Source organism: Lipotes vexillifer, unplaced genomic scaffold (assembly GCF_000442215.2).
Source record: "Lipotes vexillifer unplaced genomic scaffold, Lipotes_vexillifer_v1.1 scaffold951, whole genome shotgun sequence".
NCBI classification, from domain to species: Eukaryota; Metazoa; Chordata; class Mammalia; order Artiodactyla; family Lipotidae; genus Lipotes; species Lipotes vexillifer.
The window spans coordinates 196,775-221,895 of NW_006793664.1; the positions used below are offsets into that span (position 1 = coordinate 196,775).

The 25,121-nt window shown below is 41.5% G+C and overlaps 1 protein-coding gene across 1 annotated transcript in view; it reads left to right on the forward strand.

Moving 5' to 3' along the window:
- The window catches only part of WWC2 (WW and C2 domain containing 2), a 164,277-nt gene that overhangs the window by 67,876 nt on the left and 71,280 nt on the right, over nt 1–25,121 (forward strand). Inside the window, exon 2 of the mRNA XM_007466510.1 lies at nt 19,279–19,388. Within this exon, the coding sequence (XP_007466572.1) occupies nt 19,279–19,388 (110 nt within the window). The remainder of the gene's footprint in view (nt 1–19,278; nt 19,389–25,121) is intronic.

Below are 25,121 nucleotides of genomic sequence, written 5' to 3' on the forward strand. Positions count from 1 at the left end.
TTTTTTTGCGATACGGGGGCCTCTTACTGTTGTGGCCTCTCCCGTTGCGGAGCACAGGCTCCGGACGCGCAGGCTCAGCGGCCATGGCTCATGGGCCCAGCCGCTCTGCGGCATGTGGGATCTTCCCGGACTGGGGCACGAACCCGTGTCCCCTGCATCGGCAGGAAACTCTCAACCACTGCGCCACTAGGGAAGCCCTACCTCTGTATTTTTAAATAACACTTGTATATGTCTTGATTTTCTTAGCTGTAGATTTGGAGAATTGACTTCCCACTCGGGGTGAGGATTCAGCTCTCCTGGGTGCCTGCCCCATGTACACATTTCCCTTCCCTTCATCATCCTGGAGTGTTATATCACCTTGTAAATAAATCAGTATTCAATATTTACATTTTTATGACTATGTAAATATTGTTTCTGGATGACCAATCTAGTGTACTACAGCTGAATTTCCTTTGGTTTTCTCTGTAGTTAATAATTGTCTCTTTTTTTTCCATTGACTTAATTTTCTATGTCCCCATCACCAATTTGCTGCCAGAATTGTAAATCTCCTTTCAGTACATTTAAACACAACAGGTATTCTGTCGGTTTCACACCTGCTGTTCCTTCTATTGTTGGCTTCCAGTTCAGCCTGGTGAGTCATGTAACTGTAACTGCTGCATGGGTCATACGCGCGCGTGGGATCTCCATTTACTAGAAATTAAGATACTTTAATTTTTGAATCCCATGTCTTCCAGTTTTCTTGCTTTCTTCTCTCCTTTTGGTAGAGTTGCCTTAGAAAGGGGGCATAGGAGAGAAATTTGTTGAGTCTATGCATCTCAGAAAATGCCACATTATTCTACTCTCATACCTGATAGACATTTTACCTGGGGATACAATTTCAGATTGGAAATAATTTGTACTGAAAAATGGGACCATGTTTCTCTACTGACTTGTAGCCTCCAGCCTTTGTGTAAAGTCCGGTGCCTTTATGATTCTTGTTTTCCGCAGTTTTATTGAGAAATAATTGACATATAGCACTGTATAAGGCATACAGCATGATGGTTTGATTTACACGTACTGTGAAATGATTACCACCATAGGTTCGGCTATCTCACATTGAATCTCATAGACGCAATAAAAAGAAAAGGAAGGAAAGAAAAAATTGTCTCATGATGATAACTCTTAAGACTTACTGTCTTAACAGCTTTCCTGTGTATCACACAGCAGTGTTAGCTGCTAGCTGCTAGTGTGGTCACCATGCTGTACATGACATCCCTAGTACTTACTTAGCTTATAACTGGGAGTCTGTACCTTTTGACCACCTTCCACCAATTCCCCCTTTCCCCCACCTCCGCCCCTGGCAACTACAAGTCTGATCTCTTTTTCTTTACTATGAGGTTTTTTTGGTGTTTTGTTTGTTTGCAGATTCCGCATGTAATTGAGATCATTTATATGTATTTGTCTTTCTCTGTCTGACTTAATTCACTTAGCCTAATGCCTTCAGGGTCCATCCATGTTGGCACAGGTAGTAGGATTTCCTCATTTTTTTTATGTCTGAATAATATATATATATATATATAATATAGTTGTGCTGTATATAGATAGATAGCACAACTTCTTTACCCATTCATTCACTGATGGACACTTAGGTTGTTTCTATGTCTTGGCCATTATAAATAATACTGCTATGAACATGGGGGTACAGATATCTTTTGGAGTTAGTGTTTTGTTGCCTTTGGATGTATTCCCAGATGAGGAATTGCTGGACCATATGGTGGTTCTATTTTTAATTTTTTTGACTATTTTCAATAGTGGCTGTACAGTCCCACCAACGGTGCACAAGGGTTCCCTTTTCTCCACATCCTTGCCAGTATTTGTTATCCCTTGTCTTTTTGATGATGGCCGTTCTAACACTCATGAGGTGATATCTCATCACAGTTTTAATTTGCATTCCCTAATGACTCATGATGTTGAGCATCTTTTCATGTATGTGTTGGCCTTTTGTATATCTTCTTTGGAAAAAGATCTATTCAGGTCCTTTGTCGATTTTTTAACTGGGTTATTTGTTTATTTTTGCTGTTGAGCTTTATGAGTTCTTTACATATTTTGAATATTAACCCCTTATCAGATATATGGTTTGCAAATATTTTTTCTTATTCCATAAGTTGTCTTTTCCCTTTCTTCCTGGTTTCTTTTGCTCTACAGAAACTTTTAGTTTGATGTAGCCCTACTTGTTTATTTTTTATTTTGTTGCTTGTGGTGGTGTCGTATCAAAAAAGTCATTACCAAGCCTCACATCAAGGAGCTTTATTCCTCTGTTTTCTTCTAGGAGTTTCATGGTTTCAGGTCTTACATTTAAGTCTTTAATCCATTTTGAGTAAATTTTCCTGAGTGTTGTAAGATAGGGGTTCGATTTCATTCTTTTACATGTGAGGATCCAATTATCCCAGCACCATTTATTGAAGAGACTGTCTTTTCTCCATTGGGTATTATTATCTCGATTGTCAAATATTAGTTCATTGTATATGCTTAGGTTTATTTCTGGGCTCTCAATCCTGTCCCATTTGTCTGTTTGTCTGTTTTATGCCAGTACTGTACCATTTTGATTACTATAGCTATAGTATAGTTGGAAATCAGGAAGTGTGATGCCTCTGCTTTGTTATTCTTTTAGGATTGCTTTGGCTATTCAGGGTATTGTTGTGGTTCCATATAAATTTTAGGAGTATTTTCTCTACTTCTTTAAAAAATGCCCTTGTTATCTTGATAAGGATTGCATTGAATCTGTAGATGGCTTTTGGCAGTACTGACATTTTAACAATATTAATTCTTCCAATCCATGAAAACAGGATACTTTTCCATTTATTTCTGTTGTCTTCAATTTCTTTCCTCAGTGTCTTCAGAGTAGAGATCTGTCACCTCCTTGGTTAAATTTATTCCTAGGTATTTTGTCGGTTTTGATGCCATTGTAAATGGGATCAATTTCTCTATTTCTTTTTCAGAAAATTTGTTCTTAGTGTATAGCCTTTCTGATTCTTGATTTTTCTTTTTCTTTTTTTTTTTTTTTTTTTTTTTTTTTGGTGACCTGGTTCCTCTCGAAGCTTTTAGACTCTTCTCGTTGCCTCCACGTTCTAAAATTTCACAATATTGTGCTTTGACGTAGGTCTCTTTTTTTTTAACGATTCTTCTGGGTGGGCTGTTTATATTCAAGAAAGCAGTCATTCAGTTAAGAGAAATTTTCTTGTATTACATCTTTGATAATATCTTCCCCTTCATGTATACTTTGTTCTCTCTTGCTGAAACTGCTGCTACTCAGATAGTAGACCCCCCTGGACTGGTCCTCCAGTTTTCCTATCTTTTCCTTTCTATTTGTCTTTCTCTCTGGGAAATTTTCTTAAGTTAATCTTCTAACACTTCAGTAGATAGGTTCATTTCTTCTATCATATTGTTCATTACCAAGGGTTTTAAATTTCTTTCTCCAAATATTTATTTTTTGATGGTCTGTTATGCTATTGAAATTTTCTTCAATTTCTCTGAACAAAATTGAAAATTTCTTCTATGCATTAAATTGCCTGATTCATTGTTTTAGTGTGTTTGTTTTAGATTCTGCTTTTATTTTAGAGACCTAGTGTTCTTAACTTATGCATTAGAATAGCTCATTCTGATCATTCTGGTTCTTCCACTCCTTCCAGGCACATGAGGGGATTAATTTCCCTGCCTCCATATGGTGGTGTGTTTTGGCTGTGGAATGTGAACAGTATGGGTGTATGTGTATCCCCAGCCCACAAGGTTGATTGACTGAGATCTGTCTATCTATCTATCAATCTATCTATCTATCTATCTATCTACCTAGTATCGTAGTGGAGGTGCCAGTCACCCGAGATGCATCCTGGAATCCTGAGCCATACTGTGGAGGCCAGCTGCCTGGGGGAGTCATCCAGAACCACTTTGAACTTGGCTTGAGTGGGAAATTAGTGTTTGTTGTGTTCAGCCACTGAGACTTTGGTATTATTTTTTATTAGAGCGTTACCTAGCCTGTCCTGACTGATACAGCTATCAGTCATATTTAAGAATGAGCCATAAAAAGCAGTTTGGAAGCTCTATATTGTGGGTGAGGCTTAGTCATGTAGTGATCTGGCCCACCCTTCCTGTAAGGGCACTCCCAGGTATTAATGTCAATAGATCTCTTCTGAGCTTGTTAGTTTTCCCAGGAAAAACGCCACCAATCTCTTGCTTAGCAAGTGTAAGCCCAGCTACCAGTGGTTCTGAAAACTGAGTGGGGAAAGGGGGTCCGGGAACCTCACTGGTCAGTGCGTGGACAGTCCCTTGATGCTCGTGTTTTCAGTAAGGTACACCTTCTTTCAGCTGTACCAGCTGCCAGGAAGTCCAGAATCTTTGTAGTTGAGTCTCTCTAGAGAGGAAACCTTCAGTTTCACCCAGATTGAGCAAAGGCAGGCTGAGGGGCTGGCTACTTCTTAACAGACTTCCGGCCAGTCCTCCACAGCCACACCCAGCCGTCTGAAGTCCTTGATGCTGGAATTCCAGAGCCTTTCAAGGGTTTGCAGTATGAATCAATCAGCTGCTGGGCTTTCTCTTGCTGACTTAGGTTTCCTGTTTCTCTGTCAGCTAACTCAGTTACCACTCGGCTTTCCACAATCCCAAATTTTGTGGCTCTTGTCCTCTGAGCTGCCCTTTGTCCTTCTGTGTTTATGACTTTTTAAAATCCTTTTTCTGCAGTTTTCTAGATGGAGTGTAGGCAAACACATGTATTCAATCTGTTGTGTTTACTGGAATTTCCTCAATGAGGGATTTTTTTTTTTCCCTCCTAACTTTATTATGAAAAATTTGTAGATCTGACAAATAATTTATCACCACATTTCTTTTATCCTCTCCTCCCTCTCTCTTTAAATATATGAGTGTATTGTATTTATTTTTTATTTTGTGCGTGTGTGTGTATTGTATTTATGTTTACTGTTTTTTAATGTAACATTGGAAGGTAAGTTACAGATATTATGACCCTCCACCATTAAATAATTCAGCATGCATCTTCCAAGGAAAAAATATTCCCTTACTCACCGTAATATCAATGATTACAACTATGGAAAATGTTTAAAATCCTGTCATGTCATATAACATCTATCATCCAATATCTAGTATAACATCTAGTATATTTAAATTACCCAGTTCTAAGAATTCTTTTATCCTTTTTTAAAAATTAAAAATTGGGATCCATTTGAGATAAACATGCTACAATTGGTTGTTATTTCCCTCTTTTGTTGCGGGGGGAGGCGGTGACCCATGCAGCTTGCAGGATCTTAGTTCCCTGACCAGGGATCAAACCCAGGCCCCAGCAGTGAAAGTGCCAAATCCTAGCCACTGGACCACCAGGGAGGTCTCTGTTATTTCTCTTTCGAACTAGAACAGTTCCTCAAAGTTTTTGGTGTTTGTATTCTTTTAATTAATCTTGAACAGTACCAGCACCTGTAGTGCTGGATTGATAACTAAAGATGAGGCCCTGTTAAGGAGATGTTAGTGAAAGTATATGGGAACAGGACAAACTTTATTTTATAAAGTAATTTTAATGGTTTGTGTTTCTAACTCAGGTGCTACCAATTGAAAACGTCACCGAGCAATGCTTTGCACCTTCGGCGTATTAACATTGTCGATAACGAAGCAGTATTTGTCTTTGCTGCGATGAAGAACTATATTTAGAGCCTTCCCAGCCCAGCCCACAGCAGCCTGCACGCTTTGCCAGTACTCAGCCTCATGACTTTTGTTTGCTTCGAGTTGAATTTGAGTGAGCTCAAAGGGCATTTCTGTTTATGACTAATGGCTGAGCTCTGAAGTTAGTGTAGTTATCAGACATTCCTGACATTCCATACGTCTAATTTTTAGTGCTTGGAGGATCTGGTGCTGTGCCAGAGGAAAACAGAGGCTGGAAGGCATAAGGAAATACCACCAAAGAAAGTCTTCCTATAAGTTACAAAAATCCAATCATGTGTTTAACTAGCAAAGCAAATGCTGGGGATGGAATTGATTTGTAGCATGTTAGCGCCATTCCTTGGGCTGCGTAAGAATATTTCTTAGTTTTCTGATACTTGATTCTCAGAATTCCAATCCTGTAGCTTTAAAAAAAAAAATCCGTGATTCTTTTGGTTTGTGTTAGTTGTACTCAGAGCCAGAATGAGGTGCTTTTCAGTGCAAAAGCCTCGTATCCCGAGAGGGATTTAGAGTGTGGTTGCCAGGGATCCATCAGTGCAGATGCAGTGGTCCACGGAAAGGACAGTCATTGAGCACGTGTTGGATGAGTACCAGCCATTGTTCTAGGCACCAAGGACTCCAGAAGTGGACAAGACAGGTCGTAGGGAGGAAGGAAGAAAGATAAATCAATCTTTAGACGACATGGGTGTACCACAAAAACATGCTAAATGAAAGAAACCAAACACAAGAAAGCACAAATTTCCATGCTTCCATTTGTATGAAATTCCAGAAAAGGTAAATCTATAGAGACAGAAAGTAAATTCATGTTTGCCTGGGGCAGGGGGTAGGGATGGGGCAGGGAGAGACTGCAAATAGGCATAAGGGATCTTTTGGGGGTGGTCAGAATGTACTACACTTAGACTGTGTGGTGGTTTTAACTCTATAAATTTACTAAAATTTTCTGATTTGTACACGTACAACGGGCAAATTTTCTGGTATATAAATTAAACTTCAGTGATCCTATGAAAAAAAAAAAAAAAGCTAGGCTTGGGATTATTAAATTCCAGCATGACCTGTAACTGCTTCCTGTGGTCAACGTGATCAGGGGCGTGAAGATGGGTAGTTAACCATGGACTTAGTGTGTGGAAAGGAGATGAGATCGAGTCCACGTGGGCTCTGTGCAGCTGGTTTTCCTGGCCTCGGAAGGTTACTTCCCTCTTAACAAATATGGAGTCTCTGCACTTAAAAGAGAGAAATGGGTGCTTTGGTTCAGGGAGTCTAGCCCTGTGTTGTTACGAGGACGACTTTGTGTTCCCCTGCACTCCACCCAATGTCAGAAAGACTAGCCCAGTGGTATTAATCCATGGTACCACAAAGAGGCACAGTCCAAGTGCATTTATCTCCAAAGCAAACATTGAGCTACCACTAGGGAAGTGATTTATGCCACCCCGCAGCTCCCACCTAGAGGACAGGCACTGTTTGTCTGGAGAAGCTGCTGGGAACGAGAGCCATGCTTCTCGCGACTCGTGTGTCCCAGCACACGAAAGAGGCTTTCAGTAAACGTCAGGTGACCTCATGGACGCATGAATGAAATGTTCCTTTGTTGGTAGTTTTATTATTATTACTTCCTATTGGCAGGAATGAAAAGATTAGAGGCTGGAGTGGGTTGTTGTTTTTTTTCCTCTTCCAGTTGAAGTCAGTTTCCTCAGCATCCTTACTGTCCCATTAAATGTGGGCACATCCCAAGGCCTTGCCTGGCTCATTAATCTCATCCATTATCTGATCTCCACATGGAAATTTTAGTCCTCATTTTACCTGCATGTCCCTCTGGCGCCTCACACACAACATATTTTTAAGTTAATTGTTCCTGTTCATTTTGCTTACCCACGCTGATATCACTACGCTCCTTTGAAACTGCCAAACCATAAGCATTGTAGACTTTCTCATTTCTGCTTTCACGTTTAGTGAGTGCCCTGTTTCAGTAACACCCCCAACTTTTCGTTATCCCGCTTCTGCTTTCAAATATCCAGTGACTGGGAGGTCTGCCGTGACTAGGAACCTTTTCTCCTCGGAGGCAGCCTCGAATCCGCTCATTTCCTTTCCCGCAGCCCTCCGCACTGCCACCACCTTGGTCACCTTTCTCCTCGTCGTTGCAGTTGCTTACTCTCTGATGGTAAAAGGGAAGGTTGAGGTCTGTTTCAGCCTCTCCAGCCCAGCAGCTCTCACAGGCATGAGAATCACGTGGAGAGCTTGGCCATAGCCTCCCAGTTTCCGATTTAGTAGTTTCGGGGGAGGAGCTTGATAATTTGCATTTCTACCCAGTTACCAGGCGGTACTGATGCTGCTGGGTCAGGGACCACACTTTGAGAACCGCTGCTTTAGCCTGCTCAGGGCGTCACTCTCAGGTTCACTTTCCTAAATTAAAATTCGTCCCAGCTCTGCCACTCCTTGCTGGGTGTCTTCCGTTGACCTAGGACCATGGTTCCCAAGGTAGGTGCAGTGGAATAGGAACATCCCATTAAGTAACTTTTAGTCTTTTTTTTTTTCGTCTATTTCACTTTTCAAGTCTTCTGGTTAGGTCAAGGAGAAAGTCTGTTTGGTGCTACTATGTCTTTAGCACCTTTCTGACACTTAATTGCCTTTTCAACCAAGTGATCAAGCCATCAGCTCCAAGCCGCTGCCAGCAATTCGCTAAAATTTTAGAGTATGATTTTGTTGTCACTGTATTTATTTTCAGTGGCAAGTGTTTTAATGGACTACAGTTTGAAACACTGGGTTAAGGAGTGCAATCCAGAAGTCCTAAAGAATTCTTCTATATCTTTTCTTCTAGTGGGTTTCATACTTCAGTTAGTTTCATGTATCCTGTATAGCTCTTTTGATTTATCTGGGATTAATTTTGTTGTAACAAAGAGGTAGGATCTAGCTTTTATTCCCTAACTGGCTATCCAATTAGCCCAACACGTTTAAATAATCAATCATCATAAACAAAGTTTATGGATAAGGAATATCCTTGGAAAAAATATTTGCCACTTGACAAAGGATTAATACCAAAATATGTTAAAAGTTGCTACAAATCATTAAGAAGGACAAACAACGCAATTTTTCAAAGGACAATTCACAAAAGAAGCAAACGTACAGAAAGGTTACAAACCTTACTAGCAATTACTAGATTGCTCCCCCCTCCAACGATCGTATTACGAGGTGGTAGAATGTGGGTAAATGAGCCCCCACTTACCTTGTGGATGGGAGTGCAAATTGCTAAAGCCCACGTGGAGGAGACTATCCGAATGTAAAAACGTAAATGCTAATACGTCTTTAACATCCCCTTAAGGCATGTTGAGATTTTGAAATTTAAAAACGGTGTATGTTCTTTGACTCTTCCAAGGGCTTTAGTCTAAAGAATTGCACAGCTGAAAACACTTACAAGCAAGTTCTTTGAAGCATTAGTTTCTCTTGCAGGAAGTTGCAACTCATGTCTGTTAATTGATGAACAGTTAAATAATGGACTGTAATACACTCAGTAAAAAAGATTGAGGTAAACCTATATATATGCTCATTGAAAGATTTCTTACTTGTATTGCAAACTGAACAAAGTCATAGAAAATGCACATAGTGTGAGCCTATTTGCATGTTTTGTAAAAGTATACGAATCTATAGGTGGACTATAAAATACCAAAATATTGCAGTACGTAGCATTCTGCAGGTGAATTAAGGAGGGACTTTAATAATAGCTTAGCCTAGTTTATGTATTCTTCATAATGAGAATGTATTACTTGTATTTTTTTAAGGTAGGACCCAAAACTGTAGTATATGTATAGTTTATTTAGTTTAATTCCAATCTTGTAAAAATGTGCATAATATTTTATGTGCATCGGTATACATATGTATATATTTATATAAGAAAAACATAGCCTAGAATGAAACATTGTTAACTGGGGTTCTCCTTTAAGGTCATAGGGATTAAAAAACATCTTCCCAGTTCCTTAAGTTTTGATAAAAGTAATACTGGTTCATTTAAATCACTTAATTGACCTCTCTAAGAGAGAGGTTGCATCTAACAAGGTCCTGTCCGCGCCTGAGGGGTGGGTGGGTCGTGTGTCAGTTCTTTGTTGTTGTGACTGGAGCACATTCTCTTGGCTGAGTGTCCTGCTTCTTCCCGTCCTGGCCCTTGAACAGCTATTATCTGTGATGAAATCCTTGATGGTTGTGTGTTGTTTAAAGTCTAGGGAGGAGGACAAGACAGTCTTGGTGGGTTTTTGTTTGTTTGTTTGGACAATAATCTCTTAAGCCCTCTTCCTCTTTCAAACATTCCTACCTTCTTTGCCAGCATATCCACTTAAATTCTCAAACTATTTTCCAAAACCAAATAATCCAACAAGCAAACATTTCTCGGCACTTAGCAGAGAAATGAGGTTCAGGTTAAAGTGTTTGCTGACCTCTGTTTTCTTCTGTAGGGTAAGATACTTTTTTAAAAAACTTGCTGAATTATTGAAACACCTGAAATAAATTCTTTTACCTCTTCGTAACTAAGAATCTGTTCCCTGTTTAGCTATTCATTTATGATACGTATTATAATTATAGTAAACTAAAATAAATTATAGGACCAGATATTTTGATGCAGTTTTGAAAGATTTTTTTCTCGTATCCTGCCTGTCCCATGGTCAGGAAACATGTTTGTCAACTATCACCTTAATATCAACCTTCATATTCTCTTAATAAATGCATTTACCATTACATCTTTGTAAATTGAACATTTTTTAAAAATGACAATTCTTCCATGGTGTCCCTGTTTTCATTTCTGTCTTCCTTTCTAATCTGCACCCACTCGGTCAACGTTGATTCTATGCCAACTGCGTACGAGGAAGGCGTTGGGCTAGAGATGCAGAGACGGGTGCAGAGGCCCTGCCTTTGAGAAGTCGGTCGAGAAATGAGAGTGTAGTAAAGGTGCCTGAGGTGACTCCTGAGTCTCTGTGGAGGTGGTCAGGCGGGACAGGATTCGGGGGACACTGTGTAAGAGTAGCGTTCCTGGGTTAAGTGGAATCAAGACTTTAATGGTTTTTTAATACTGCCAAACTGTTTCTTAAAAGGATGTATCAAGTTACAGAATCACCAGCAATAAATGAAAGTAACTGATTTCCCACATCCTCACCACAGCTGAATTTCATCCTTAGGACAAAGCAAAACAAAACAAAAACTTGATATCCTAATAGACTTAAAATTAAGCCTCATTATTGTTTCATTTGGCATTTCTTTTTATTATTAGTGAAGTTGAACATTTTCCCATATTTTTATTATTTTACTTACTCCAAATATTCACTTGGAGTCTTGGCATTGTTATAACTTGTTACTAATTTTTTTAAACAATTTATTGAGGTGAAATTCACATAACACAGAATTAACCACTTTAACGTGAACAATTTGGTGGCGTATATACATTCACAGTGGTGTTCAACCACCACCTCTGTCTAGTTCCAAAACATTTCCATCACTCCAGTAGCCGCTGAGCACTTTCTCCCCATTTGCCCCTCTCCCTAGCCCCTGGCAACCATTGAACTACTTTCCGTCTGCATGGATTTATCTATACTGGATATTTTATATACATGGAATTATAATATGTGACCTTCGTTCTGGCTTCTTTCACTTAATGTAATGTTTGGAGGTATATCCACACTGTAGCATGTATAGGTACTTCATTCCTTTTTATGGCTGAATAATAATATACCACACGTTGTTTATCCATTCATCCATTGATGGAAGTCTGAGTTCTTTCCACCTTTAGACTATTGTGAATGGTGCTGCTATGAACATGTGCATACATGAAATTGTTTGGGTACCTTTTTTCAGTTCTTTTAGTTATTTGCCTCGGAGTGGAATGGTGAGGTTATGCAATAATTCTATGTTTAACTCTTTGAGGAACTTCCAAACTGTTTTCTATAGAGGCTGAATCATTTTACATTCCCATCAACAGTGCACAACATTCCCATTTGTCTGCATCCTCATCAACACTTGTTGTTTCTGTTATTTTTATTTTATTTTATTTTATTTTTCTGGTATGCGGGCCTCTCACTGCTGTGGTCTCTCCCGCTGTGGAGCACAGGCTCCGGACGCGCAGTGTAAGCGGCCATGGCTCACGGGCCCAGCCGCTCCGCGGCATGTGGGATCTTCCCGGACCGGGGCACCAACCCATCCATGTCCACGGACCCGTGTCCCCTGCATCGGCAGGCGGACTCTCAACAGCTGCGCCACCAGGGAAGCCCTGTTTCTGTTTTTTAAATTATAGCCACCCTAGTGGGTACCTCATTGTGGTTTTGATTTGCATTTCCCTCATGAATAATGATGTTGAATACTTGTTACTATGTATTTCATATATGAGAGAAAAAGAAAACCTTTCTTTTTAAGAACTTATTTTAAAATTATTTGAATGTTCCTTGAGGGAATAAAAAGTTTACTTAAAATTAAATGAAGTGGCCCAAATCTGAGAATTATTAAGCCATTAATTTTGTCTAAACATTTCATAGTTTTCATAATAGAGATATTTCTTTTTTTTTTTTTTTTTTTTTTTTCACTGTTGTGGCCTCTGCCGTTGCGGAGCACAGGCTTCGGACGTGCAGGCTCAGCGGCCGTGGCTCACGGGCCCAGCCCCTCCGCGGCATGTGGGATCTTCCCGGACCGGGGCACGAACCCACGTCCCCTGCATCAACAGGCGGACTCTCAACCACCGCGCCACCAGGGAAGCCCCAACAGAGATATTTCTGAAGCATAGGCTTTTGCTTCCAGGTTCCTTTTTTAAATAAATTTTAAAAATTAATTTATTTTTTGTTGCGTTGGGTCTTTGTTGATGCACGAGGGCTTCCTCTAGTTGCGGCGAGAGGGGGCTACTCTTCGTTGTGGTGCGCGGGCTCCTCATTGTGGTGGCTTCTCTCATTGCAGAGCACAGGCTCTAGGCACGTGGGCTTCAGTAGTTGTGGCACGTGGGCTCAGTAGTTGTGGCTCGTGGGCTCTAGAGCGCAGGCTCAGTAGTTGTGGTGCACGGACTTAGTTGCTCCACGGCATGTGGGATCTTCCCGGACCAGGGCTCGAACCCGTGTCCCCTGCACTGGTAGGCAGATTCGTAACCACTGTGCCAACAGGGAAGTCCCAGGTTCCTTTTTAAATTCAGTTTGTTCTCCTTTTCTCCATCACCTGGGTGTATTAGGCTGTAATTTGTGCCCTTTAACCAGTGGTTCTCAAAGTGTGGTCCAGGGACCAACAGCACGAGCATCACTGGGGAAGCTGTCAGAAATGCAAGTCCTAGTAGGTCAGGCCCCACCCCCGATCTGCTGAGTCAGAAGCTCTGGGAGTGGGCCCGGTAATCTGTTTTAATAAGCTTTTCAGATAAGTGGGATGTGCTCTTAGGTCTGAGAACCACTGCTGTAACTCAACATTTCTGGGCCAGTGTTGTATTAAAGAGCCCTTGTGGGAGATGGCATCCACAATTTTGGCCTTGTTAGCACCAACTTTTCTTTTCTTTTTTTTTTTTTTTAATTTAGTTTCTTTATTTCTTTCTTTATTTTTTGGCTGTGTCGGGTCTTGGTTGAGGCGCGCGAGCTTCTCTCTAGCTGTGGCGTGCAGGTTTTCTCGTTTCTGGTTGTGGCGCACAGGCTCCAGGGCTCGTGGCCTCTGTAGTTTTGCGGCACAGGGGCTCTCTCGTTGAGATGCGCGAGCTCAATAGCTGTGGCACGCGGGCTTAGTTGCCCTGCGGCGTGTGGGATCTTAGTTCCCTGACCAGGCATAGAACCCGAGTCCCCTGCATTGGAAGGCGATTCTTTACCACTGGACCACCAGGGAAGTCCCCCACCTTTTCTTTTTAACTAAAGGAGGCAGACAGTATAAACAATTAAATTGAATCATATTATAACCTCCTGTTTAAGAATTACATTCTATATGTATAAATCATATAGTTTTACCTAGAAATTGCTATTCAGTCTACAAATCATGTGAAGAGAGTATTTTTTAAAAGCCGCTTTTGATCTTTGGTCAGATCCAAAGATCAAAGAATTTAAGAGTTGCGTGTCCTTGGTGTGTGTTTTTCCTCTCTCCTGTGATCGGGTCTTATTTTTTACTTCTTTGGAGCCTCTTCTGCGAAGGTTTCTGGTACAAAGGCCCACGATGACGTGGGCACAGCTGTGGACGCGCTCAGGCAGCAATAGCCGTCTGTCCCTCATCTGCAGGGCCGTCTTAAAGCCCAGACCCACTCCCACCTCCTCCCTCCAGAACTTTTTTTTTTTTTTTTCTTACATAGAATATTGTTATTGACATTTTGACAAGTAATGTCTGGGTCCCCAAAGCAACAGCACAAGCCATGTGCACTTTCAGAGGTGATTACTCACAAATGTTGCCTTTCAGGAGTCTCTTCATGAAGGAATTAGAGAATTAGGTTAGGTGGCATAAGGGAGATTTTAGGTCCTCCAGATCTAAAATCCCTAGGTCAGATAGAGTGAACGGTTAGGAAGCAAATGTCAAAAGAGGAGCCAGGAGATCTGAGGGAAGGCATTTTGAAGGGTAGGGGGGATTGAGTCCTGTATATCTGTAGGCTGAGGAGGAAGGCATTAGCTGTGTGAGAGGAGATTAACCCTTGATTAACGGATGGAGTGAAGTTGCAGAGCAGGGAGAAGCGGATGGGATTAAGGGCGGGAGATGGGCAGGCTTTTGAGTGGAGGAGAGATACGAGAAACGGCGAGGGGATGGGGCATCCGGGTTCCAGGCTAGCAGACTTGGGAAGCAAGATGGTTGTGTTTAAATATTTGAAAGCCCATCATGTAGAAGAGGGATTAAACTGATGCTCTTTGGCACCAGTGGGTATAAACTGTAGGAAGACCAGATCTAGAGCCCACGTAGAGGGGACCTGTCTGAGCACAAGGAGGTCCAAGAGGACATGATGGACTCAGTCTAAAGAAATGAGCCCGGTTAGACGCCACTTACCAGCTAGTAACCCTGCATGAGCCGTTCAAACCCAGGGCAGCAGTCTACTGCCTGACCCATTGCCCCAGGTCCAGGCCTGCCCATCTGGCAGTTCTCTCCTATCTAATGTGACCCTTTGAGAAGAATTTAAGCTAATTTCCCCAAAGACCCAGAACTAACTGCGTTACCCTCCTCTGAAGAGGTTTGTATTCTTAAAAGCCGGTTTCTTTCTGCTACCTCTGTTACTCATCCCTGGCATTCCCCTCATTTTGTACCTTTGCGTTGCTGGTTTCCCTGCCTAGGATAGTGATCGAAACAGATAAGAAGTTGTTTTTAGGGGACTAATCAGCAACATTATAAATTAAAATTCTCTCAGAACTATAGAGAGATTTCTGGTATTTTACCCTCCCTGTAAAATTCACATTGTGAATCTCATCTTGAATTCCTTCCCCGTTCTCTTGGAGCAATTCAGGCGGGTTTGTGTGGGCCGATTCTGTAGCGATCAGAGACCTAGTCGACGATGCGAACTCTGCCTTGAGTTTCAGTTAAAACACGGCAGCAGCAGAGGCTGTGAAGGAAAAATAACTCTTCAGACCTTTAACATTCAAGCTAAACTGTACATTTGGGAGGCTGGAACCGTGGCAAGAGTTTTATTAACCTGAAAATGGTTTTCTCTGTCAAGTGCCGTTTCGTTTAGTGCAATAAGCACAAACTCGGTTGCAGTTAGCGCAAAGTCATCGTTTCTGGATGTGTGCTTGCACACACAGCAGTATTCACCGTTGTGTAATTGGGAAGAGTAAATTCATCTGTGTGTGGCACCTCATGTCACACAGGACAGGGATCCGTGGCCTGACAATAAATACTAAATGGCACGTTGTATAAAAGAATGATATAATGCCCACAAGGAGAGGAAATACCTTGCAAAGTTCAAATTTTGTATGTAAACTGTGGCAAAGTGCTGCAGTAAATTGCCATTTTCTTCACATTAGTCATGGTGCAAAGGAAGACTGTTTTTTAAGCAAAGAGTAATCTCTGGAATTTTGCATAAAGACGGTCCGTAATTTCAGGGCTTCTGCATGCTGTTGCTCCTTTGTGGGGAACCAACAAACTCCGTCCATTTTTTACTTCCTTAACATCAAGGGAAGACTGACTGTTTCAGAGGTTCCTTGTGCAAAACAAGAGGAAGGAATTTAGAAGCTAATCAACATTTCGGCTCACCGTATTTGTTCTAAGTCATGTTTGTGTCTAATTTTGGAATACATCTGTTATTTCTTCTTGTTTCATCTTACTTCTTAGTATATCATAGTAATATGTTTTCTTTATCAGGATAGCAGTATATTTGAGTGATTCATTTTGTTTGGTATCTGAGAATGTTATTCTATTTATGTTTTATAATTTGGATAAGAATTAAAAATTTGACATTTATAAATATGTATTTAATGGTTTTACTTATTGATAGGGTGTGGAGAAAAGATCTGTATTTATCCAGTTACAGAAAATACAGTATTAAACTGCTTTTTGCAGTAACACTGCAAGGAAGCTTTTACGTTAAAATTCCAGGAATGGAAACGTCTGAATTTTTTTTTTTTTAATTTTTGAATTTTATTTTATGTTTTATACAGCAGGTTCTTATTAGTTATCTATTTTATACATATTAGTATATACATGTCAATCCCAATCTCCCAATTCATCTCGCCACTTTCCCCCCCTTGGTGTCCATACGGGAAACGTCTGAATTTTTAACTGAGTTCACTTATAGATGTAATTCTAGTGTTAGAACAGTGACAGTTAATAAAGTGCTTATTATCTGTTGAACAATAAATAGGAAAAGATGGATTATTTCCAAGTGTAATCCAGTTACCATAACTTGTAATCATACTGCATGTTCTGAAACTTTTGTGACTTCTAATTCTAAAAGTAATAAGTATATTCATATCATACTCATGCTTAAACATGTTGCTTTGGTGCCAGGACAAAACTTGTGTAATGTCTCTCTTTTGTCATTTATACGTACCATTTCCATGTCTCCTTTTTTATTTCTTTAGGGTTCATGTGCCTTTTAGACAGCAGAGATAGAGGAGATTAAGGAAAGAGAATCGTCGAGCAGAATGATACGCAAGGGGCTTTGTCTAATCAGGTGGTCGAAGCTCAGTCTTACAGACAGAGTATGAAGACAAGGCCACTTTCCATGGTGTGGGGAGGGTTTTTAAAAATAAATTTATTTATTTATTTTTGGCTGCATTGGGTCTTCATTGCTGCGCGCAGGCTTTCTCTAGTTGCGGCGAGCGGGGGCTGCTCTTCGTTGCGGTGCGCGGGCTTCACATTGCGGTGGCTTCTCTTGTTGCAGAGCACGGGCTCTAGCTGCGCGGACTTCAGCAGTTGTGGCTCATGGGCTCTAGAGCGCAGGCTCAGTAGTCGTGGCGCACGGGCTTAGTTGCGGCATGTGGGATCGTCCCAGACCGGGGATGGAACCCATGTTCCCTGCATTGGCAGGCAGATTCTTTAACCACTGCACGACCAGGGAAGTCCCAGGGATTTTTTGATATACATAGTATCTAATTCCTTTGTCAAAAGAAAACTCAATTTTCCTGCCCAGTTTTTATGATATAAGGTGGGATTTGAGCATAATTCTAAGAGCCAGTTTTCGGACTCAGATTAAGTTCAAATCGACTCCAGGTTTGCAAAGCGAATATGGCAGATTGCCATATTTGGATGCATTGCTTAACATGTCTAAGTTTCATTTCACTCATCTACTGCATATGGAAGCTTTCCACTTATCAGGCATTACACCGTTTGGTTCTCATTTAAGCTTCATGATCTCCCCCAGTCCCTACCTTTTTAAAAAATAATAGATTGGAAAACAGGGGCTTTTCAGGTTAATAACCTGCCCCACGTTGTAAGATGGCAGAAAAAGCATTTGAATCCAGGTCCCTTGGATCTCAAATTTCAAGTTCTTAACTTCTGAGCCAGATTCTCTAGAATTACCTGGAAAGCTTGATTAAACATACATTGCTGGGCCCTAGAGTTTCTGATCCTGTAGGCATATACTATACTAGAGGGCCCAAGGATTTGTTTCTAACCGGTTCCCAGATGTGGACGCTGTTGGTTGTGGGGACTAGACTTTGAGAAACACTGCTGTACCTTGTGCTCCCAGACTTGGTTCCTCTGGAGAGTGAAAGAGAGGATTCATGTGTGATGCTTGGATTCATAGTCACTAACATTTATTGACTGCTTAACCATGTCCTAGACACTTTCCTGAGTTAATCCCTTTTCATCCTCCCATTAATCTTAGCAGGTAGTTAAATTGCAGGGAGAAGATAGGGGGTGTGATCACCACTTAAAATGAAGAGAAGGAAACTGAGGTAGAGAAAGCTGCCCAGTCAGGAGGTCTCACAGTGAATCAGTGTGGTGACTGAGTCAGCCAGTGTTCGTGAAAGCCAGGATCCCTGCAGCCGTCTCCAGAAGCGAATTTCACGCTTAGCGAAGGTTGAGAGAAAATGAGACACTTCTTTCTTTCATCCCTTGGTGTTTTACGTCCTTGGAGGAGGGCTGTTGGCAGGCCACACCTGGGAAGAAAGGGCTTCCCTCCTTTTCATGTTTTTCTCCCAGCGTTCTGAAGGGTACATGACGCAGTTCATTATTCTGATGAGTGATGTGATTCTGGGAATGACCTGTATTTCAGTTGTGCTGTGAAATCACTGATATTCACTAGCATGGATCACAGAGACTCCAGGTGATTTCATATGTAGGAACTGTGCTGGTGGTGCCAGTGCATTAAATTAGCAGAGATGTCACCTGAAGTTGGCCACCCTACAGCAGGGCGGTCACCAGTCTGTGGTGCCGGCCTGCCTGCAGCTGCTTTAACAGCCAGGGAAAATCTCAGATGCGAAAATGAAGGAAGTGAGAGAGAAAATCAACCCATAATTAACTCTGAAACCTGTACTCCGCTTAGGTAACTAGTTTCCCGATTAGTTTTAAGGCTTAAAGAGAAAGTTTAAAGCAGTTTCAAAAGGTGAGATCACATTGATAATAGAAATACTTTGTGTGTTTGATTCCATTAAATATTTTGTTGAGAGACTGTTAAGTACAGGTATAAAAATATAAGTATAAAAATAAGATCTGATGTCTCTCCTTTCAAAGAGAGCTCTTTGTGGACCTTGCAGGCGAGTTAATACATAAAAGAGCATCCAAATCTGAAGTTAGTGTAGCCTGATGCATATCTCGTTTTAGAGGTACTGGTGTGATGATTCCCATGATGCTGGTGCTTGAATGCTGGGACAAACTTTTCTTTTCACTGAGATGGCTATTTAGCTGCAGAGCTCAAGCTAGATTCCAGCCCTCCTGACCCCTCAGCTTGGCGTTCTCCCTGATTTAAGATGGCCTTATTTATTTACTGTACAGATTTGTCTCCCAATCTTAAGCTGTGAACTTTCCAAAGGGTATTATGACTTATTCCTACTTTTTTGGATACTCATCTCTGCATTTCAGCCTTGTTGTTTTTTTTCTTTAAAGATTTCAGACACAGTAGTGCAAACTCTAGAAACAATCAAGAAGAAAAAGGAAACGCAGCCTGGACACTTAGCACGTGGGTAGGGTGCTGGATTTAAACATACGCAGTTAGATGGAAAGAATCACCTGTACCTTTATTCTGGTTTGTTACAGGCTAACGAAGCCCTTGTCGTTTGCTGACTGCGTTGGTGATGAGCTGCCGTGGGGATGGGAAGCCGGGTTTGACCCTCAGATTGGTGTCTACTACATCGATCACATAAACAGTAAGTTTTCCTCTTTGGTACGAGCAAGCATATCGGAAAATCTAGAGTCATACAAAAGAGTAAACATTTTACAAAGTGAATTTCTTTATTTTAAACCCCCGCTTTCCAGTGACTAATATTTAACTGAAATGTCCATTTTGGAAGTTGGGGCATGTGTGTAGAGTTAGGCTGATGGGGGCAGAGAGGGAGAAAGGGGTCTGGTCTGCCTGTCTGCCTGCCTGTTAGGGCGTGAGTTTTCTTCAGCGCACGTCTAGGGCCTGTGGAGACCATGAGCCATCTGTCTCTTCTTTCCATGGCCACTGGGCCTTCCGGGTGGGGTTCCCCCTTTCTTGTCCTTGCCATGGAAAGAGGCGGGCATGGGTGCAGCCTGGTCTAATGGCGCAGCTGCGTGTGTGCCGGTGGGGTCCAGGGAGGGCTTGACACTCACCAGCGACTCTGGAAGACGCAGCTGTAGCTGTGGTGAAAAGACCAGAACCTTGTCTTGTTTCTGCTTCCTGATTTCTCTGTGGTTGGAAGAGGAGCACCTCTCACTGTTACAGCGTTTAGATCTGTCACATCCCTGTCATGGTAAGCCTAGGGCAGAGGATCACTGTGGCTGTAAACAACGTTTTAAAACACGTACTTGAAGTAATATTTCTTGTATGTTTTTTATATTGTGTGTATGTGTTTCTATTTCTGTTTAGCTCTCTAGCCACCCCTATAAAAAATTTATTCAGATGGTCGTATGTAATACTCACTGATATTCATTTTGCTTATTTCACTTAAAAATAATCATTTTATTTTTATAGGTTCTTAGGAATACATAATGAATTTATACTCCATTATCTTAATATTCTTAGGTCTATCATTACATTAAAATTTTTTTTAATAAGTACTCATTAATATCTTTAGGAATAATATCATTATAGAAAAGTGTTTTATTTGATGTTCATTTACGACTGACGGCTTGCTGCTGCCCTTGTCTAGATATATGATAAAGATTTTGAGAGGCATAAAAAGCCCATATTTATAGAAGTGATCTCTTAGAAATCTAAGAATGATAAATATGTGAAATATGTTCACATCACGTATCGAGTTTGTGAAAATATCCTTGCACAGATTCCCTGTCGGTATCTTTCTTTACCTGTGCAAATGCTCCTCTCCCAGCGTGACTGGGAAGGTTCCAGAAGTGACTGGGCTGCTCCGCTCTGAAGTTTGCAGAGGCCAAAGGCCGTGGGCCGGACAGCCAGTCGGGTGGGAAGGCTGCATGCGTGCCTCCAGGTGACCTAGTGTGAGGCTTCAGTGAAAGTGAGTTGAGATGAACGCCTCACTTCCAGTAATTTATACTGAAAGGGGGTGCTCTGCCTAGAAGACCACCAAGCACGGATAATAAAATGCTCACCCCACCCGGAGGCAGCCAGGGAGCCAGAGAAGCTGACTCTCGAGAAGCCCGGGTGCTGAGTGTTGCTTATGCCTTGGGCGGGGGCCCTACAGGTAACAGTGTGAGTAGCTTAGTTGTGGTGGAATAGGTTTGAGGGCTGTGACATTGTCTAATTCTCACAGGTAGGTGAGATAGAGGGGTTGAAAGGAGCAAGGTCTTGGAGGTATTAAGTCAGTTTTTCAACGAACAGACGTATGGTTATTTAAATCTCACTTTTATGCTTATTTTATATGGATAAAAGATTAGCTTTTTTTCCTTAAATAATATTTAGGGAACCAGAAACAAACCTTCCTCTCCTGATTCAATGGAAATAAGTTCTCATGGCACCAAAATGAGAAAATTAATTAGCTCAACTTCCCTCCCATTGTCAACAGTCTCTTCAGCTTCTAAACCCACCTCCAGGGCTCTCTGCTTTTTCTCAGTGGAAGAGGTGTTCTTCTGAATCACCCACCTCAACCCCCAAGACCCTGCTTAATAACTTCTGGGTCCCATCCTTCTCTCCTAGGTAGTATCTTTACCAGTTATTTTCTGGTTTTAAAAATTTCTCCTGGGCTTCCCTGGTGGCGCAGTGGTTGAGAGTCCGCCTGCCGATGCAGGGGACCACGGGTTCGTGCCCCGGTCCGGGAAGATCCCACATGCCGCGGAGCGGCTGGGCCCGTGAGCCATGGCCGCTGAGCCTGCGCGTCCGGAGCCTTTGCTCCACAACGGGAGAGGCCACACTACAGTGAGAGGCCCGCGTGCCGCAAAAAAAAAAATGGACTAACATACATGGAATAAAAATCAAAAGGACCTTTTTAACACCCCTCCCACCTCCATTTTAAGTTCAACGTTCCAGGCTTTTTGTCCTTTTCATCTTAGTCTTTAAACACTGGAGACTCTCAAAATGAAACCAAACCAAAACTACCAAAAGAAAAAACAAATAATAACAGTCTCTCCCCCCCTCCCTCCCTCCTTCTCACTTTCTCTCATTCTCACTCTCTTGCTCACTCCTACTTGAAACAATCTTTCAACCCCCGTCCCTTACAGCATGTCATCTGTTTTCCCTTCACCGGGAAACTCACTAAAAACCACACACAGCCCCCATGGACTTCCCTTCCTCCATTGTTGGCCATGATTTCACACAAAACGCTCTTGCCGAGGTCGCCTGAGACCCCACAGGTGACGGAATCCCAGTGCCGCAGACTGTCTTCCTTGGTCTTGATCTGACAGATCCCTGCCCCCATGGGCTACTCCCTCTTGCTCTTTACCCCTTTGGATTTCCACCTTCTGTTGGAATTTATTTGGCATACCTGGCTGCTCCTGCCATTCTCTTTTGCCCATCTCTTCTTCACCTGTACCTGGTATCAAGATTTCTGTAATCGTCTTCTCTTTGCAGCCTGCAGATCTCCTTGGGTGATGGCCACATTTGTCTCTTAGGGCTCGTCCAGAGTTCCAGATGCATATATTTGCTTCCTTACTGTGAGGCTCTTTCCAGTCTGCCCCACCGGCCTCCATTTTCATCTCCTGCCCTGTCCTTCCCTGGCACGGGACGACACTCCAGCTGTGCCTTGTGCTTCCTTGGCTTTCTGCCTTTCTTTGCATTTGTTGGTTCTAGCCCTGGTCACTCTCTGCCCAGCCCCCAGGCCTTCCCTTTCGGCCGACTGCCATATCCTTCTAGGGTCCGTCCGCCCACTGTTTCCCAGAGGCCTTCTCTGGCACCTGACCCTCCACCTTGCAAGTCCCCACCCCATTCTGAATTAGTTACCCTGTGCAGGTATTTCTCAGTACCAGGTACTTAAGGATTTTAAAATAGCACTTGTTATATTACATTTAAATTATTTATTTGTATGTTTTTCCTCACTAAATTGTGAGCTTCTTGTGCACAGTGACTGCATCTTTATTTTTCTATCTTTGGGTGCCTAGTATGATGATAAACTCTTACATGTAAGAACAAAGAAGAGCTTTATTGTTTAACTCACAGATTAAAAGCTTTCTGTTTATTTTGAAAGAAGTTGAAGTGCATTTCAGTTATAAATTATGCTTCAGAAAGCACTACTCTGAATACTTCAAAACTTGATTGTCAGAACATAAACATTTAAATCTCGCATTTTGCTTTGGTACAGTAATGGTACCCCAGTGACCTGATGGATTTACTGTGCCCTAAAGTACCCCAATTACCCACAGCAGGTAGTTATCCCCCTAAAAAGGACCTGGTCTGTTATCTCACTAATCTTAAAGACATTCCTATGAAATAGTTAGGGAGCAAATTGTATTATCTTCTCTTAGCAGCTGGTCTACACATATGTTGTGTCTTGACATTGTATAGTTTCAGCATTATTTTCTCCTTATTTCAATAAAAAAATGAAATTAAGACTGCTTGGCTGTTTAATACTATTTCTATGTAACACTGTTAAATATCTAGAAGTAAAAGTTTTGACCTTGACAGTGATAGTTATTTTAGGCCCTAAGTGTTTTGTGATAGAATTCACCTTTTAGCGGCTGTGTGTGCGGAGTCGGGGTGTAGATATTGATGGGGGTGTTTGTAACTAACTAGAAGGTAATTATGAAATACTGTTTGTAAGGTTTTGATATTATCACTACAGCCAGAAGCAAATCACTTTTTGATAGGGTCAGAGTTGTACCTTAACTTTTTTGTCTTTTAGTAATTAAGGTCTTATTTACATGTAAGAAAATGCACAGATTTTAAGTAGGTATTTCAATGAATTTTGACAAATGTATACTCCTTTGTAGTTGCCAGCCAATCAAGATACAAGATATTCTCACCCCGCCCCCAGAAAGTTCTTTCCTGCCCCTTGCCAGTCACCCCCTCCCCACTGCTGCAAATTGTTTTGATGTCTATCATCACACCTTAGCTTTGCCTGTTCTAGAATTTCATATAAATGGAGTGTGTGTTCAATTTGTGAACGGAATCTTTTACTCACGGTATTTTTAAGGAATATACTACTGATACACACAATATCACAGATGAATATTCATTGTACACATATCTTATATATCCATAGCCAGGATATATAAGAACTCCTGGAAATCAACATTAAAAGGACAAACAAACCAATTTAAAAACAGGCAACAGGGCTTCCCTGGTGGCGCAGTGGTTGAGAGTCCGCCTGCCGATGCAGGGGTCACGGGTTCGTGCCCCGGTCCGGGAAGATCCCGCATGCCGCGGAGCGGCTGGGCCCGTGAGCCGTGGCCGCTGAGCCTGCGCGTCCGGAGCCTGTGCTCCGCAACGGGAGAGGCCACAGCAGTGAGAGGCCCGCGTACCGCAAAAAAAAAAAACAAAAAACAGGCAACAAACTTAAATAGACAGTAGCTCAGCTCTCCTCTCTCATCTTTCCCCATGCTGTCTCGGAGAGATTGGGTGGTGTGTACTTCATATTACCCTGAATCAAACTCCTCTGTGTTAGCTTTGAAGCAGCACATGTGTTCAGGTTTGATGAAAGTTCCTCAGGTGTATATGCTATTTAATATGGAGTTGTTTCCTTTAGGAGAAACGAAATAAATTTTTGACCCTTCTACTTCATCTCTGATTTATTTCATCCTTTATGTTTTCCTAGGAGGATAAACTGTTAACATATTTTATAAAGAAAAAATTTAGATACTTAAAATATCCAAGTAGAACATATTATGCTGGTAGTGATACTAACACTTATTAGTTAACATCACTGATAAGTGATATGTTACATATTTCATATAGTTGTCAAGTTCAGGGACCTCTTCTTAGTCAGTCATCCGTCTCTTCCCTCTGGATATAGAGCTGATGTAGATAACTACGCCTTTCTTCTTAAACCTGTTGTTTTCCTCACTTCACTGTTCCTTCTTTCTCTCATTTGCCTCATATTCCTTTTGAGAGTCCCTGTATCCTGTCACTCCCCGAAGATGTGGCCTTACCCACCTCCCCCAGCATGCTGTCCTTTATCTACAGCAGTACCATCCTTTGCCATTACTATGTGAATGACCCTTCTATCTGCCTTTCTGGCTCTGATTGTCCTAATATTTGTCAAACATTTCCAATTGTAGGACACTGCTACCTATTTTGCCATTGAAACTTTAAAACAAACAAGTACAAAATGGGATTCTTCGGTTTTCCCTTTGACTTTATTATTTTTCGAAACATAGTCCTCATGGTTACTGAGTTGAAAAATGTAGAATCATCTTGTCAATTCTTGTTGATTTTTTCCTCTATATTTTCAGATTTGCTCCTTTAGCCTCATTTTCACTGCCATTTTCCTAATTCAGACCCTCATTGCCTTGTGCCTTTCCCATTAAAAAAAAATATATATATATATATATATATATATATATATTTTTTTTTT